This window comes from Centroberyx gerrardi, chromosome 20 (genome assembly GCF_048128805.1).
Source record: "Centroberyx gerrardi isolate f3 chromosome 20, fCenGer3.hap1.cur.20231027, whole genome shotgun sequence".
In the NCBI taxonomy this organism is placed as follows: Eukaryota; Metazoa; Chordata; class Actinopteri; order Beryciformes; family Berycidae; genus Centroberyx; species Centroberyx gerrardi.
In genome coordinates, this window is record NC_136016.1 from 15,184,290 (window position 1) to 15,200,788 (window position 16,499).

General features: G+C 40.3%; 1 protein-coding gene across 1 annotated transcript; it reads left to right on the plus strand.

The window, feature by feature from the left end:
* On the plus strand, positions 1-13,853 carry pde6c (phosphodiesterase 6C, cGMP-specific, cone, alpha prime). The gene is made up of 22 exons (XM_071916436.2): positions 1-468; positions 1,632-1,784; positions 3,027-3,116; positions 3,615-3,755; positions 4,445-4,519; positions 4,760-4,824; positions 5,149-5,215; positions 5,871-5,918; positions 6,269-6,418; positions 7,099-7,242; positions 7,869-7,934; positions 8,319-8,474; positions 8,897-9,004; positions 9,586-9,695; positions 9,820-9,907; positions 10,195-10,295; positions 10,624-10,731; positions 11,128-11,191; positions 11,930-12,004; positions 12,201-12,284; positions 13,448-13,605; positions 13,811-13,853. The coding sequence occupies exons 1-22, from the start codon at positions 1-3 to the stop codon at positions 13,851-13,853; spliced, it is 2,562 nt and encodes an 853-aa protein (XP_071772537.1).
* Positions 13,854-16,499: the final 2,646 nt, after the last annotated feature.

The window sequence follows — 16,499 nt, forward strand, 5'->3', positions numbered from 1 at the left end:
ATGGCAGACAAGGATAGTGTGGAGAAATACCTGGAGAACAACCCGCAGTTCGCCAAAGAATACTTTGATAAGAAGTTGCGCGCTGACGCGCTGGCGACCGCCTTTTCTGCACCTGTCGATGTCAAAGATACTGCTTCCTTCAAGGATGTTAACTCTGTTCAAGAGGCCGCCATCATCTTCGAACTGGTCCAAGAATTGCAGACAACGGCTACAATGGAGAAAAGCCTTCATAAAGTGTTGCAGAGAGTTTGCATGATATTGCAAGCCGATAGGCTCAGTTATTATTCATGCCGGTCTAGAAACGGAATACCTGAGCTCGCCACTTCCCTGTTTGACGTTAATTCAACATCCAAGTATGAGGCAAACCTGGTCAATCCCCAGGCTGAAATTGTGTTCCCTCTCGATATCGGTATTGTTGGTTACACCGCACACTGCAAAAAGCCACAGAATGTCGCAGACGTTACAAAGGTAAGAGATCCATGAAGCGCATCTCTGTAGCGTGCGCACTCTCCAAGAAATTACGCGGGACAGTAGGTGTGCGTGTGCGTGCAAAGCTGAAAAAAAAAAGTTTCACAAGTCTCCATGACCTATTCATAGTTATTAGTGCATAATTTCCCGTAGGCTTACTGGGTGTTGAACACAATGAACACACTTTTAGGCCAATATTGATCTAATTCATTTTAGGCCAATATTGATTTAATTCATTATTGATCTATCTGAAATTTGAGTGTTTGAGAGGCATTTGAAATGGTAGGACTGTGTTAAATAATTTTATTAATGTAAAAATTCATTAGCTTCAGCACTGAGAAAATATGTCCAAAATTAGATTCCCAAATATGGTGAGACAAGCTAATAGACTATGGGCCTACCTCTATGGATATGTTCTGTTTTGACATTTGTTTCTATTCACAAACAACTAATAAGGAACAGGGACTACTAAATAGATATCTGAATATACAAGCTGCAACAAGTCAGTTTAAATGAATTTCAGCATTGAGATGATGCTTGATTTTTATAGCTTATCTAACTTACATACCAAATGTTTGGAAAATAAATTAATTACCTGGAAATGTCTTTCTCTAAATGGATAGATTTGAACTTGCACAGGGTTCAAACTGGCAAAAAGAATTGGATTTTAGATTTGAAACCTGTAATGCACATTATTTTCTCAAATATAATCACTGAAGAATATGATAATATACCTGTATACTGGTCCATCTCCTCTCTGTAGCGTCCCATCTCTAAAACATGGTAGCACCAAATGATGACATGTGAAGGGAGCCTATGTCATCTGCTGCCAAGTGCAACCAGTGATAAAATGTAGATGGAATTTGATTACACTCCTAGTTCGTTTATTTAAAAATGACATCATCAGCATATGGAAAGCAACTTGAACTGCAAACAACAGAATGAATGAGCAATGTGATTTGCCTTTTTTCTTGCTCATTGTATAAAAAGTTTTAAAATATTGAGATTTTGTTGATATGAAAAAATATTTGAGCTCATAGTGTCATATATAAAATGATGTCATGTCGTTGTGTGTTTGTGATGTTGTTCTAAGTTCACCTTTGGACTTAAACAGACCTGACAGTTCTCACAGTAACCACAGTTTTCTTTTTTTCATGATCCAGAATCAAAAATTCAGTGACTTTGTGGACAAACAGACTGGGTACAAGACCAAATGCATGCTCACTTTCCCTCTGATGGCTGAGAAGGAGTGCCTTGGAGTTGTCATGGTACTAAACAAAACAGGAGCTGATGCGTTCTCCCCGGAAGATGAGAAGGTAAGAATACAGACTTCTGCTAACGGTCTTATCCAGAGTCACTTACAGTGAGCGAGCAGGCAGTGGGGTTTGAGTCTTGCACAAGGAAACTTGGCTGATGATGGGCACATGGGCTGTTGCAGAAATGTAACCTGATTTTGACCCTCATAGTGTCAGACAGAGGTTCTCAAACTTTACATGCTGTGGAACCAAGGATCAAATAGATGGATAGACACATTCTCTCATTGTACTCTGTGTTAATTAAGAAGTACCAGCTAAATTATAATAGCTGCTACCTCTAGTAGCTGTTGGGATTCCTTATGGTTATTCCTCATCCACTACTTTTGAGAAACTCTGCTCAGCCATTTTACAGTTGTAACTAAATAAAGATTGTTACTATTATAAGTTTGGCCACTAGGGTGCCATTCTGTCAGTGTGAGCCAATCAGAGCTCAGAGTGACTTGGCCCAATTGCTCTTGCTCTGCTGTTTTGAACATTTGACTTGAAAAGGAATAACCCAACATTGAATATCAGGTTTGAATTATGTTATCCCTATGGTCTATATCAGTGAACATTGACTACTGTCACTTACTAGTCAGAAGCAAGAGAGGACAGTTTGTGCCACCACTGATCTTCAGTGTCACTCTGAGGTTCACTCCCATTGAGAATGAATTGGGACAAATGGAAAAGTTGATTTTTACAAAATATCCAGGTTAATTTTCTGTAATTTGAATGCACCAGAACTGATATAATCTGTGTGAAGCTCACTTTAAGACAAAAATAGTTTGAATCCACAAAATGAATCATTCATGGTCAGTGGAGCAAGTCCAGGCTGAACATCACTGGGGGAAGTGCTCAACATATATGGGCCCCAACCATCAAATCACTACGTATACAAGGTCTGATATCTCATCACTGTATTAGTATGCAAGATCTGCTCTCTATTCACATAAGTGGGCTAGAGAGAGAAATGTTTACTGACCAGGGAGTTTAATTCTTTCTTTTGAAGAGGTCTGGGTGAAAACGTAATGAAAAGAGGTCTGGGTGAAAACGTAATGAAAACAGAAAAACAGCCTTCAGTCTTTAGCTTGACTACCATATAAATTTTAGTTTCAGTGGGCTTTTGAAAGGGTTTCATAAGGCCAAGGGTCATGCAAAGAACCATGTAATCCTTCAAGGGGAGTTAAAACATGAAAATCACTCAAATTGGAGTTTTTTCACATGACAACAGCAATAACTTTTCTAATCTGATTTGGTCCTTAGCTCTTCCACAAGTACATGAACTTTGCCCAAGTCATCGCCCTGCAGCACTTCACAGCCTACATGTTCAACGTGGAGTCCAGAAGGAGTCAGGTAAACTGAACTGCTGCCATCTGACAAGCAAACATTTACAGACACACGGCATCGGCTCCAAGTAGCCTTTGAGCTAGGAAACTGGGGTGAGAGCTTATCTGGGGGTGAGAGCGGGTATGTCACCCCCCATCATTGATGTTTCATTGCATTAGGCCCACAACCGTTCACCTGCTATCAGCACTGATAAGACCTACATTCATCTACATTAGACTTACGCTACATTTACAGATACAACCCACAACATCTCGCCTACACAAGATCGTCATTAACATGTGGACGAAAATGATGATTCTTATTTGATTATTCAAGCAATGAATGATGACTCCTCTGTTTTATGAGGTATGATACACAACTAATGCTGTCCAACTCATCTAAAAGCAACACTCAAGGACTGCAGAAATTCATATTCTGGTATTTCTAGTGCACTTAACAAAGCTCATACTGGATGCCGCAGCTACACAATTCATTCCCAGCATTCTCTCCTGTTCCCTTGGCCAGGTGCTGCTCTGGTCGGCCAGTAAAGTGTTTGAGGAGTTGACAGACATTGAGAGACAGTTCCACAAAGCGCTCTACACCGTAAGGACCTACCTGCAGTGTGAGCGGTACTCAGTGGGCCTGCTGGACATGACCAAAGAGAAGGTTGGTCTGGAAGAATACTTTACAATCTACACAGAGGAAGGAATGCATTGTATTCATGGCCGTGGGCATAAATAGCCAAAGACGAATTTCACCAGTTTAAAACAATTTTACTACCAAGGTTGTGGAATAATAGCAGAAGTAGCATATATTCCTAATACTAACCAAGGTACATAAGTGGATATAACTGCTCTTGCTTTATACTTTATGCTATATGCTATATAGTGTCTGCCTCTGGTATGAGATCTTTGGATAAATGAGGATGAATAGAGATAAGTAGAGAATTCACTCTATTTCCTAAGTAAGATGCATTTGATGGATTTTGTAGGGACTATTTTCATCTCCAAATGCTTTATATCCTTTCATAAGAAAAAAATGCATTAATCATTATTTAAAAAATGTTACTATTTTGTAAGCAGAGGTCTTCAGGTAGCTGATAACCTTAACAACATTCTCTACTTTTCTGCCAGCAATAATACTGTACAAGAGGTTGCCATTTTTTTTCACATGGTGAATATCTCATTCAGAATGAAACTCTTCAGATCTGTGTGTCTTTGTCTGTGTGTTAAACCCAAGGACTACAATGGAAATAAATCTTTGGGTTTTTGCGGTAGCCTTGATAATAGTGAGATGCATGTGTTTTTAAAAATGTTCAATAAACTAAACTAAATGTCTGCATTTTGCTCCTCCAGGAATTCTATGACGAGTGGCCGGTGAAACTGGGAGATGTGGAACCTTATAAGGGACCAAAGACGCCTGACGGCAGGGTAACAGATTCTACTGATTCCTTTCACATTCTGAAAATCATATTCCTCCTCTTCAAATGTTGTTGTCATTAAGTTTTTGTCATCTAATTCAATTGAGTTTTTGCTTGTCAGTCTGAAAGCGTATGCACTCATAGTTGTACTTATGGCACTTTAAATTTTACTCTGTTCAACTTTTCTATTGTCTTGCATAGATTGATGCTTTGATCAATAATGGCTAAAAGGTGTTTGATTTTTCTGTAGGAAGTCAACTTTTACAAGATCATTGACTACCTCCTGGAAGCCAAAGAAGAAATCAAAGTCATACCGTGAGTAGTGGTGGCTAGGTGTTATAAATCTGCTAACATTTGTACTTGAAAAGTTCATTTTCAAAGTACTATATATATTAAGAAGGAAAAAAGTTCCCGATTCAACATCTCTAAAATACAGATTATAGACTGCGACAGTAAAATTGTAATTCTTATTGGTGATGGGGAAAAAGTGAAGCAATATTTAGCGAGCATGCATTAAAAGTGGGACTTCTGGAGAGGCTTCTGTATGAGTGTCAGCATTGTTTAACAAGCTTCTTAGGGAATAAGGTGCTTAACCCAGCTCACATAACTGTATCTCTATCTCTCTCTCTCGCTTTTCAGTGGTCCACCTGCAGATCACTGGGCTTTAGTTAGTGGACTACCGACCTATGTGGCAGAGAATGGCTTTGTAAGTCTCTTATGGCTGCTCAGGGCTATTCAGTGTCAGAATCACTTTATTTGTTAAGGAAGAATAATAAGGATGTAGTAAGGAATGGACTTGGTGAAATCTGTACAGGGACATATCAACAAGGTGATATGAGATATAATAGACAGACATAGACATATCACTATGTTTTATCACTATGTGCACAGTATCTATATTTAACTGTATCTACATGAGGCATCTACAGGTTGTGAATTGGTAGGATTATGAGTCAATTTATGGCATTGAATTTATGACATGATATCGCATAAATATACACTGTAGATAATAAGCTTTTCTGTAAACCTGCACATTTGTTAACTCACAAGTAAGGACTGATGATTGTTCTTGCACTGTATATCTAAATGCAGCTGATTTTTTACAATGGAAAGTTTAATCATGCTCCCTTGTATGATTAACAAGGAAAACATAAATTAATATACTAAAGTGCCATAATTGTAAACCTGACAGACATATAACAGTCAAAGATAGATAAAGACAAAGATGATTCAGATAAAAACAATTATAAAGAATGGTTAGCAGTTAAAAGTGAAAATTGTTAAGAAAGGAATACTAATAACAAAGAGCTTGACTTCAATTCTGTTTTTATGTGACTGAACTGTTTTTCCACCACCTGTAGATTTGCAACATGATGAATGTGGCTGCAGATGACTACTTCACTTTCCAGGTAAGGAGACTCATATTGTCTATTTATTTTCTTTCCACATACACACACAATCCAATACACATAGATGGCCCCCTTGATATACACACACATGTAACCTCCTCACACTCACATCGTCCAACACAGACGCTCCTTTTTTTTTTTTTGAAGATTTATTTTTGGCTTTTTTTTTATTTTATAGATGCTCCTTTTTGACATACAAACACACACACAGCTCCCCCACTCTGATAATGAACCCGATCATTTTATTCGTATAAGATGCAGATTTTGTATCAAACAGCTTCAATGCAGTATGGAACCCCGGCAAGAACTGATTGCATACTTTAACACATTTGTTTTCTAATGTCTTTCAGAAAGAGGCTGTGGACGAAGCAGGTTTTGTCATCAAGAACGTCTTGTCGCTGCCCATCGTCAACAAGAAGGAAGAAATCGTGGGCATCGCCACTTTCTTCAACAGGAGAGATGGCAAGCCGTTTGATGAGCACGATGAACAGATCACTGAGGTCAGCCTCTCTCTCTCTATCTCTCTCTCTCTTTCTTTATACCTTTTTATGTCCCTCTACCATGGTACATGGTATGTAGGACATTATGTCGTCATGGAGGCATCTATCTACCTGTCTGTGTGGAGATACCTTCTTGTGAACTCAGTAACTCAAGAACAATGATAGAAACGTCATACTTACACCACAGGTTCCCCCTGTAGAGTAGATGATCTGATTTTGGAGCACCTCACTGCATGAATTTGCATATTAATGAGGAAAAAAAATATTTTCTCGAAACTACTATAACTCCTTAATGCTTTAAGATACAGAGTTGATATTAATACCGTCCATGTGTTATGTGAAGACAAGAATGTTGACATAGAAATATTTGCTTATTAATGCCGTAATTACCTTAATTAATGACCTCATTAGCATGTTTAATATATCATGGTGATTATGGCAGGACAAGGCAGCTCAAGTGCCTCTTGTTTAGTCTCTTTCTTTCTCTCTCTCACTCCCTTACTGTCTCTCTTATGCTTTCTGTTCTTTTTCTCATTCTCCAACTGTCTTTCACCCTCTCCATAACTTAGGCTGCTGTAAATAAAGTCAATAAAATGGGAAAACGTACAAACAAAATGTAACAACAGAGTATATGTTTTTTATTCATCCATCCACTCATTCATTGTCTGTGTATTCTCCAGGCCCTGACACAGTTCCTGGGCTGGTCGGTGCTGAACTGCGACACCTACGACAGGCTGAACCGCATGGAGTACAGGAAAGACATTGCCCAGGAGATGCTCCTGTACCAGACCAGATGCACCACAGATGAGGTGCAATCCATCCTGGTCAGTAGTTACTGGACTGCCTGCATACTGTTAACCTGGGTTTCTTCTCCCAAATCAGTAATTTAGGTAGAATCTCAAACCTTGAGCAAAGTAGTCACTCACCGACTTTATGTTATGGTGTGTTATGGCAACATTACAAAACCACACTTGACTCTAACTAACCCTGGGTCTGATGGATAGTATTTGAGACCCGCATTGAGTTTTACATCAATAAAATGAGATGCGACATGATAGACTTTATTGATACAAAGGAAAATTGTCCTTTCCTTCATCCAATAATGTGTAATAAGTGTGGGTTAATAGGTTGCCAATGGGAGAGATGATGATAATTGGATAGATAATTGTAATTATGTATGTGAAAACATGATATCATGATGAACATGATTTTGGCTCATCATTAAACATGTTCTTTGCTTGGCAGTTATTACTTTACTCCACACTTCTCCATTTAAAACTAATTTTCTAGGGACACAAGAATATTACATCTATTGTCTGGGCACTGTGACTTTAGCACCTTTATGCTCTTTACTAATGGCTTGTACTGTTGACAATCTAGAAGTGAGCATCAGCTATATGCCTTGAATATAAATGTCATTACAGATGATTGTTCTCTGTTTTTTAACCAGAACACCAAAGAGAAGTTTGATGCAGATCCAGAGGACTGCGACCAGAAGGAGATGTATAAACTATTGGTATGTTTTATTAAAAACCTCAGTTCAGAAACGTAATACATTACTCATTAATCGTTACTCACTTTACCATTACCATACAGACTTGGTGGAATTTTTTATCACATGTATCACAAGACAATAAAATATTACAAAATGAGGAAAAGTGTTCATTCTGGTGTAAGACAAATATTAAATTCTCGATTCAATACAAAGAGAACGACTGACAATTCCTTTATTCCCAGCAACATTTAGATCATCAGGAATGGATTTGAAGAAGATAAAGATATTAATTCATATTACTCACAAAGCAGTATTGAACAAAGAACACGAGAACAGTTTTTTTTCCCCAAAATGCTGGACTTCATTGGATGATTTCTATGTGGACTGTGTTGTGTTTTTGTGCAGAGAGCAACCTGCCCGCCGGCTGACAACGTCAACGGAGAGAATCTGTACCTGTTCTCCTTCAGTGACTTCCCCACCACGGAGTTTGATCTCATCAAAGCCGGCATCCGCATGTTCTTCGAGCTCAACGTAGTCGAAAAGTTCAAAGTCCCCGCAGAGGTCAGTCAGCTATTCAGTCAGTCAGCGAGTCTGGCAGTTTAAAAAATCTAGTCGTTCATCATCCAGTCATTCTATCGGTTAGCTGCTCGTTCAATCAGGAGGCCTGTCAGTCAGTCAGTCAGTCAGTGTGCCTGCAGGTCAGCAGCTCCGTCCGTCAGCCAGGGAGTCAGACTGTAAAATAACCCAAACAGTCAGTCATTCAGTCAGTCAGTCAGTGAATCCAGCTCAGTCCAGATTCCTCGCTGCAGATATCCGTAGATATAAAAATCATGTAATATAATTTCATGTATTTGTAGAATGATCGCTGGTAACATATTCCATCCTTCTCACTCACCTCCTCCCTCGCTGTATCACGCCCGTTTCCCTCTCCTCTCCTCTCCTCTCCTCCTTCCTCTCTCTCTCTCTCTCTCTCTTCCTCTCAGACTCTGACCAGGTGGATGTACACAGTGAGGAAGGGTTACCGTAGCATCACCTACCACAACTGGAGGCACGGCTTCAACGTAGGCCACACCATGTTCTGCCTGCTGCAGGTATGCCCAACATCTGCTGCACAAGACCTACAGCTTACTGCATGATAACTACACTTGTAATGCTTTGGCCCTTACCTCCCTCTCTCTGTGTTGGACCTACATTGAGTGTACAAATTAATAGGGCGCCGTCCTAATCGTGAGTTGTGCCCCCTTTTGCACAAGCTTTCACTTTTGTAAAGGATTAAAAATTCCCTTCTTTTTCCTCATCTCTTCCCCTTCATTCACATTTCTGCTTCATGACTGAAGACTCGTCAGTCTATTTCATGACGAGAGAAGGTGGTCCTAATATTTAGTACGCTACACTCCATGTGTTATAACAGCACATGAGTCAGTCAAATCTTTAAAAACAAGCTTGTAACAGCGCTTTATCTCTTCAAAAGGCTAATTGGAAATTGCCTCATTACAGATGAAATACAGGCCATAATGTGTGTTAATAATCACGCAACAGCATTGCAAGGCATTATGAATATCCTTAAAATGAGTATTAATGTGTGCCCAGTGTCTTGCTACTTACAGTTTGTTTCTCCCTCTCGACTTGTCTCTTTCTGTACTTTCTGTAACTCTCTCTCTCTCTCCCACAGACAGGAAAACTGAGGAAGTACTACTCTGATCTGGATGCCTTTGCCATGGTGGCTGCCGCTTTCTGCCATGATATCGACCACAGAGGAACCAATAACCTCTACCAGACAAAGCAAGTCAAACTTTCATTCTGTGTGTGTGTGTGTGTGTGTGTGTGTGTGTGAGTGTTTAGCATATCTTTATGTGTGACTTGTGTGTAAGTAACCATCTCTCTCTCTCTCTCTGTTCTTCTGTAGGAGTGCGGCTCCTCTGGCCAAGCTTCATGGTTCTTCCATTATGGAGAGGCACCATTTGGAGTACAGCAAGACGCTCATGGCTGAGGAGGTACAACACATTACTGCATCATAGTTTTTAAGTTAGTTAGAGTGTTAATTGCAGTAGTTAAAAGTATTATAGGGTTAAGGTTAGGGTTATATTACAGTATTTATAGAAATCTTTCAGATGAAGAATGTGTGCATTTTATGTGTTCAGATGAGTGATGTTTTCAAGCTTCATTATGTAAAGACTGCAAGTTGGAGTGATGTGTAAAATCATTATTAGACATTAGAGGTTGTGTGCTTTCAGGTGACATGTGACAGACACACATAACCACTTTTCATTGTCTCTCCCAGAGCCTGAACATCTTCTGCAACCTCCAGAAGCGTCAGTTTGAGACTGTGCAGCACTTGTTTGATGTCTGCATCATCGCCACTGATCTGGCCCTTTACTTCAAGTGAGTTTCCTGAAATACTCTGAATGCATTCAGACCGCTAGCAACTACCGTGTTACTGTCCGATAGCTGATTTGAACTGGCAGACAGCTAGCTGTAGTGCCAGTAGTGTTACAGTGATCGATATATAGCAACGCTAGCAGGCGATTGGCTGAAGATGGACAATGTTGTTTAAAAGTTCAGCTGCAGCCAATCAATGTCTGTCTGCCTGTCTGTCTGTGCCCTTCTTTTGGGTTCGATTGACAACACAAGGATTCAATAGGTTTTGTGTAATCAATTTGTGCACCTATTGACTGTATGTCTGTCTGTCTGCCTGTTTGTCCACATACAGAAAGAGAACCATGTTCCAAAATATTGTGAATGCCACAGAGCCAATGGCAGATGAGAAGGAGTCCATCGCCTATATTTCCAACAACCCCATCAGGAAGGAAATTATCATGTACGTATGAGATGCAACCACATGATAGAGAGTTGACTCCAAAACAAGCATTCCAGTATACTTTAAGATAGTAACACATTTGTTGATGGAATCATCTATAGCTTAGATAAATTGATCGTTTTTTTTTCATTTCAGGTAACAAAACCTTTCCAAAAATGTATATATAGCATTTTAGGACTAAACCATTCCTGTGGATTTACACCATACTGCATATATTTGAACTGAGAAATAATATGCATGTAGGGTTCATAGAGTCTTCATTACATGCCTGACAAATGACCAATATTAATAGCAATGTACCATCTTGCCTTCCCTTCTCTTACTCTCTTTGTGTCTGTCTGTTTCTCTCTGTGTCTGACATCTGACTGTCTATTTCTGTGTCTCTGTCTGCTCCAGGGCCATGATGATGACAGGCTGCGACTTGTCAGCCATCACCAAGCCCTGGGAGGTACAGAGCAAGGTGGGTTGCCTTCACAGCCTTCACACACAATGACTTAAAACAGTAGAAAGTGAAGCCAGGAAGTCGTTAAAACACATAGGAAGGACAGGAATGGCAAGTACAAAAGTACAAAAATGAACCTTTACAGTCCAGGTTACATTATTATTTTTGTCACGTCGGAATCAATAAGAAACAGGCACGGAACCCATTTTGAGATTAAGAAACAGTAAGAGAAAGATCTAGAGTGAGGTCACGGACCGAAACACATTGCTCTCAAACATTTTAGAAGCGCTGAATTTATCTTCCAAGACACAGGCTCAAAAGTCAAGTCATATCAAGTTCATTGATAAAGCACATTGAAAAAACAACCATCTTAGACCAAAGTGCATACAAGAGATTACAACAAACAATGCAGACAAGCAATACAGAGCAGAAAGACAAAAATCACTTGCACAAACACAGACATAAACACGCACACACAGGCTCGTCAAACAGAGCCAAAGGCTAAAAAACAGAGATATGCTTTGAGACAGGTTTCGAATGAACTGATGGAGGGGGAGGACATGATGTAATGGGGGAGTCGAGGGGCAGAAACAGCTAAGGCTTGATCCCCCTTAAGCTTCAAGAAGCGTCCAAGAACCCCATGTCCAAACCACTAGCAGATTACTAGAGGTCCTACATATTACATTTTTTCATGACGTTTTTTGTCACTTATTTATCTGCGTCTTTCTTTGTCTCTCTCTGTCTGTCTCTCTTCAGGTGGCTCTGATGGTCGCTGCTGAATTCTGGGAACAGGGAGACTTGGAGAGAAACGTTCTGGACCAACAACCCATTGTAAGGGTCTTACCCGTGTTACTCTTCCCCTCTCTTCTCTTCTCTTCTCTTCTCTTCTCTTCTCTTCTCTTCTCTTCTCTTCTCTGAATTGTTTTAACCTTTATATATCAGTTCAGTTTTCTCAGAGTTATCATCCCAAAACCTCTTGTCTGCCTCTCTCTGATCTGAAACTCTCCTCTCTCTCTCTCTCTCACAGCCCATGATGGACAGAAATTGTGCCGAACAGCTACCTAAGATGCAGTGCGGTTTCATTGACTTCGTCTGCTCGTTCGTATACAAGGTAATGAATGGTTCTGACCATCTACCTCTCCAACCATAAGTTTATGATCCTAAGAAAAGAGATGAGTGTAGTTATGAGGGGTTGATATAGATGAGGGGGAGACGGCAGCTTAATGAGGGATGTTAAGCCATGAAGCAATTGAGGCATGGATTTTGCAAAAGGGGCGTGCAACTCAGTATTAGGAAGGTGGTTCTAACATTGTGTACACTGTGTCTAAATATTATATTTCAGTATATTGGAGAATAGAGTGCACTTGCGTTATAAAGGGGATTAAAGTTAAATAAGGTTTTCACTGCCCTGTAGCACAAAATAACAATAATATATCTGCAGGGGATTTATAGGGCTATTTATCAATACCAGTGATTCACTGATTATTTCGCCAGGTGCTGAAGTTTCTGGTTTTCAAAACTCACTCTCTGGCCTGTACTCTGTTTTGGAACAAAGAGTCCCCAACTGTTGGAATTTCACAACACTCCCAGTCTCCTCCCTCACCTACTCCCCAGACATTATTTTCTCCACACATTTTCCACTGCCCAACGATGTCCAGCGTCGCAAAACATCTCAGCTACAAAGGCGAAATGCCTTGTTCTCAAGCTAGGAAAGCAACTGACAAACACAGTATTTTGCATTGTGATATATTATCTTTTAGCAGACATTTCTGCTGGCTCTCTGCTCTAATTAGCTAGCTTACTTGTCTCTATTGTGAAAATGCAACTTCATAGTTTACGTCAATTACAGGCCACCGTAGCTCAGGGGGACATGAGGGGTGAGGGGGTGGCGGGTGGATGTTGTGCTGTGCCAGAGACTCGTGTAGGAGGAGGATGTTGTGCCAATGTTGCTGCAATTGCTACTGGCCCTATAGAGGTGATAGATTTCTTAATAGCCCTTTGACCTACTTGTGTGTTTTTACCTTCAACCATCTGAGGCTGAATAACAGAAAGTAGAGCTAGCTAGCTGTATATCACCCAACAGCATATTTGGACAAGAACACACATAGACACATGCATGTGCATGTGAGCACACACACACACACACACACACACACACACACACACACACAAGCAAACACACAGATTGTCCTCCAACACATGCAGTCCTAAGTACCACTCAGTGTGCACATACACACAGATTGACATTCAGTGTGTTTTCTCTCCACTGGTCAGGAGTTCTCCAGGTTCCACAAAGAGATCAAGCCCATGTTTGACGGCCTGAACAACAACAGGATGCACTGGAATGAGCAGGCAGAGGTCTACAATGCCAAGATGAAGGCCATCGAGGATGAGAAGAAGAAACTGGAGGAGAAGAAAGGTATAAGACCTAGATAGATGGATGGATGGATGGATGGATCCATGGACCTAGATTAGTCCAGTGAATGGGTTGATAGACAAGTGATAACTCATTCGTAATTTTTCAGTGGCTGTTACATGTTGAGAACCATCCCATATCAATCTCACCTTCTTTCTGTTTGTGTGTGTGTGTGTGTGTGTGTGTGTGTGCGTGTGTGTGTGTGTGTGTGTTTGTCCAACAGGTGATGATGGAGGGAAGTCAAAGACCTGCACCATCTGCTAAGTGGAACTTGGATCTAGTCTGGTGTGGTCTGGTTAGGTCTAATCTAGGCTATGCTAGTCTGTTCTGGTCCAGCCCAGTCACTTCTGGACTGGTCTGAATCTGGTCTAGTTGGATCTAGGCTAGGCTAGCTTGGTCTGGTCTGGTCTGATCGAATCCAGGCTAGTGTAGTCTGGTTCTGTCTGGTTGGGTCCAGTCTGATCTGGCCCAGCCCAGTTTGGTCTAGCCTACTTTAGTCTAGTGTAGTCAGGTCTGGTCTGATCTGGTCTTATCCAGTCCAGTCAGGATTAGGCCAACCTAACCAAAGAGGGAAGAGTCAGAAACATCATGGAGAAGGATTGTTCTCTACGGGACTGTCACAGGAACAGAAGCCATTCGACTCTGAGGATGTGATGTATTTGAAACTTCCTTCTTCTTCATCTTCTTCTTCTGTTTCTTACAATGACAGACAGCTATAAACATTTGAAAAAGAATGTTGCATTATATATACAAAGACAACAGGCATTTCACTTCAGTCTGACAATTGTCATGTCAAGTTTTTGTCAAGTTTTTCTGTATTTTCAACGCTACAGAACCGATGGTCAGATAAACACAACACTGTAGCCAAGGCACATGTCTCAAATCTTATGGATTGAAATTAAAATGCAGATACAAACTCCTCAATATAATAGATCAAATAGAATACTACATGTGATGCATGTAGGGTTTATACATGCCAAAGCAATAGTTTTCAGACAGTGTTCCTGTTGGAAGTCAGTTAACACACCGTACTGTACTGTAGGACTGTAGATTGCACAATGCACTTAGCTGCCACTGTCATTGTTGGCAGTGGCAGGCCATGGATGGGGGGAACGAAGGTGGGCAGGGACAAAAATCAAGTAACTTTATACATATTGGGATTGGAGCAAGGGGTTCAAATGTGTTTGTTTCCTTTTTTGATTAACAGTTAAAGTAGTATGATGAGTTGTGAATTGAATTCTTCGAACACAAACTCAGTATTAGAGGGGAAACTGCAAGCTGATGAGTGACCTAAAGAAGGATCTATTAATGCTGTAAAAATACTTGAAGTTTGGATCACTTGCAAAACAGCTCCTATTGTAGCAAGTGACAACAACGCTCAATCAACAAGGGCTGATGTACTCCACTAACAACATAGGCACTGATGAGGTGTGTGAGGGTATATTTATTTTAATATGCAATATATCTATATATTTTTTTGATTCATTGTCTGAGGAACTATTTTGTACTTTGTCTTTATGGATGGGGAGTTTGAGACAAGCTTGGAGAGAGGGCGTTCAGTATCTGTGAACAAATGCATACTAAAATTCAAGCATCAGGTAAATGTGTGAATTCATTTGTTAATTTATTGTAAGCTTTGCTAAACACCTGTAAGCTGTAAGTTCTTTTTGTGTCCAATGGAAAAATACCTGGAAATTGTAATATGCATATTATAACATATTTATACCAATGTTTAGGACAAACTACAAGCCCATAATGATTCGCAAAAGATAACTACTTTAACTTGTGCATGACTGCACATGAACATAGTTTACGACATAGCAATCGTAAAATGTAAATTATGTACACATTTAAACTTAAGAATAGCTGAAATGTAAAACAGATTTGAAGGATGTAAAAACAACCACTACTTGTTCTAAGGAGGCACAGTCAGCCAGACAAACAGGCTACAGTAGATCTACCTGTCCTGTAAGAAGATTTGATGGGATTTGATTTGATTGTCAGCCAGCTTTTGAGATCCGCACAGCTTTAGACTTTAAATACCCTTCTTACAGAGAAGAGAAGGGCAGGCTACCAAAGCCTTATCATATCTGTGTGAGGGGATGGCTCTTGTGTTTGTTCTGTGGCAGCGAAGTCTTACCAGAAATACGGCATCATGTGACATGGTACAGGCCAAAGTTCTCGGCTTCTCTATTTGATCACAAAGATTTTGTTTGAGGACTGATGAACTATTCTCTGATGCAACAGTGAGATAAAACACACACACAAAAATCTCCTAAGGGATGCCACTATTGTGCGATATCAATACTGGGTGAATTTCCCCATACTATCTTTCCATGTAAACCTGAATTATACTCAAACTAGATCCGTTCTGCCGTTTGAGTTGACGGTGAACCCCCTGCGGTTTCTGAAACACTTTTAGCAACATCCCTCCCAGGGTGAGCATTAAAGCATGAACTGTGACTCTCAACTTCCTCTTATGCAAGGTGTCACCGCCTCTAATCAATGGGACTTCAATCAAAGACCCTAATCCCATCAGAATGGCTTTGAGACAACCTGGCAACTCCCTTTCCTAGAACTGCTCCTTGAGGAGAAGCAAGGAAGAGCTGTTGTCACTGGAGCCAAAACTGTGCAAAAACCTTCACTGGTCCAACAACTGTGTCCCGAATGCCATGTTTTACTTGCTTTGTATGAAATCACCAGATTGTAAAAAAGTCTTACTGCACATGTTTTTGTGTGTGCCCTTAAGAACTTTTATAAAAGTGGTTACACTACCAGTTTTGACTCCGGTGGTGAAAATGACACCTTGCTTTTCCTCATAGGAGCTGCAGGGCAGGCATCCTGGGTTAGGCCCAAAAATGTGGAATCATGGAAAAATGAGTTTTAATTAATCCCGTCTCTGGGGTATAC

Coding starts and splice junctions, on each gene's coding strand:
- pde6c (XM_071916436.2), top strand. CDS start 1: ATGGCAGACAAGGATAGTGTGGAGAAATACCTGGAGAACAACCCGCAG. Junction 4,825..5,148: donor GAAGAAATCAAAGTCATACC/GTGAGTAGTGGT, acceptor CTCGCTTTTCAG/TGGTCCACCTGCAGATCACT. Junction 10,732..11,127: donor ATCAGGAAGGAAATTATCAT/GTACGTATGAGA, acceptor TGTCTGCTCCAG/GGCCATGATGATGACAGGCT.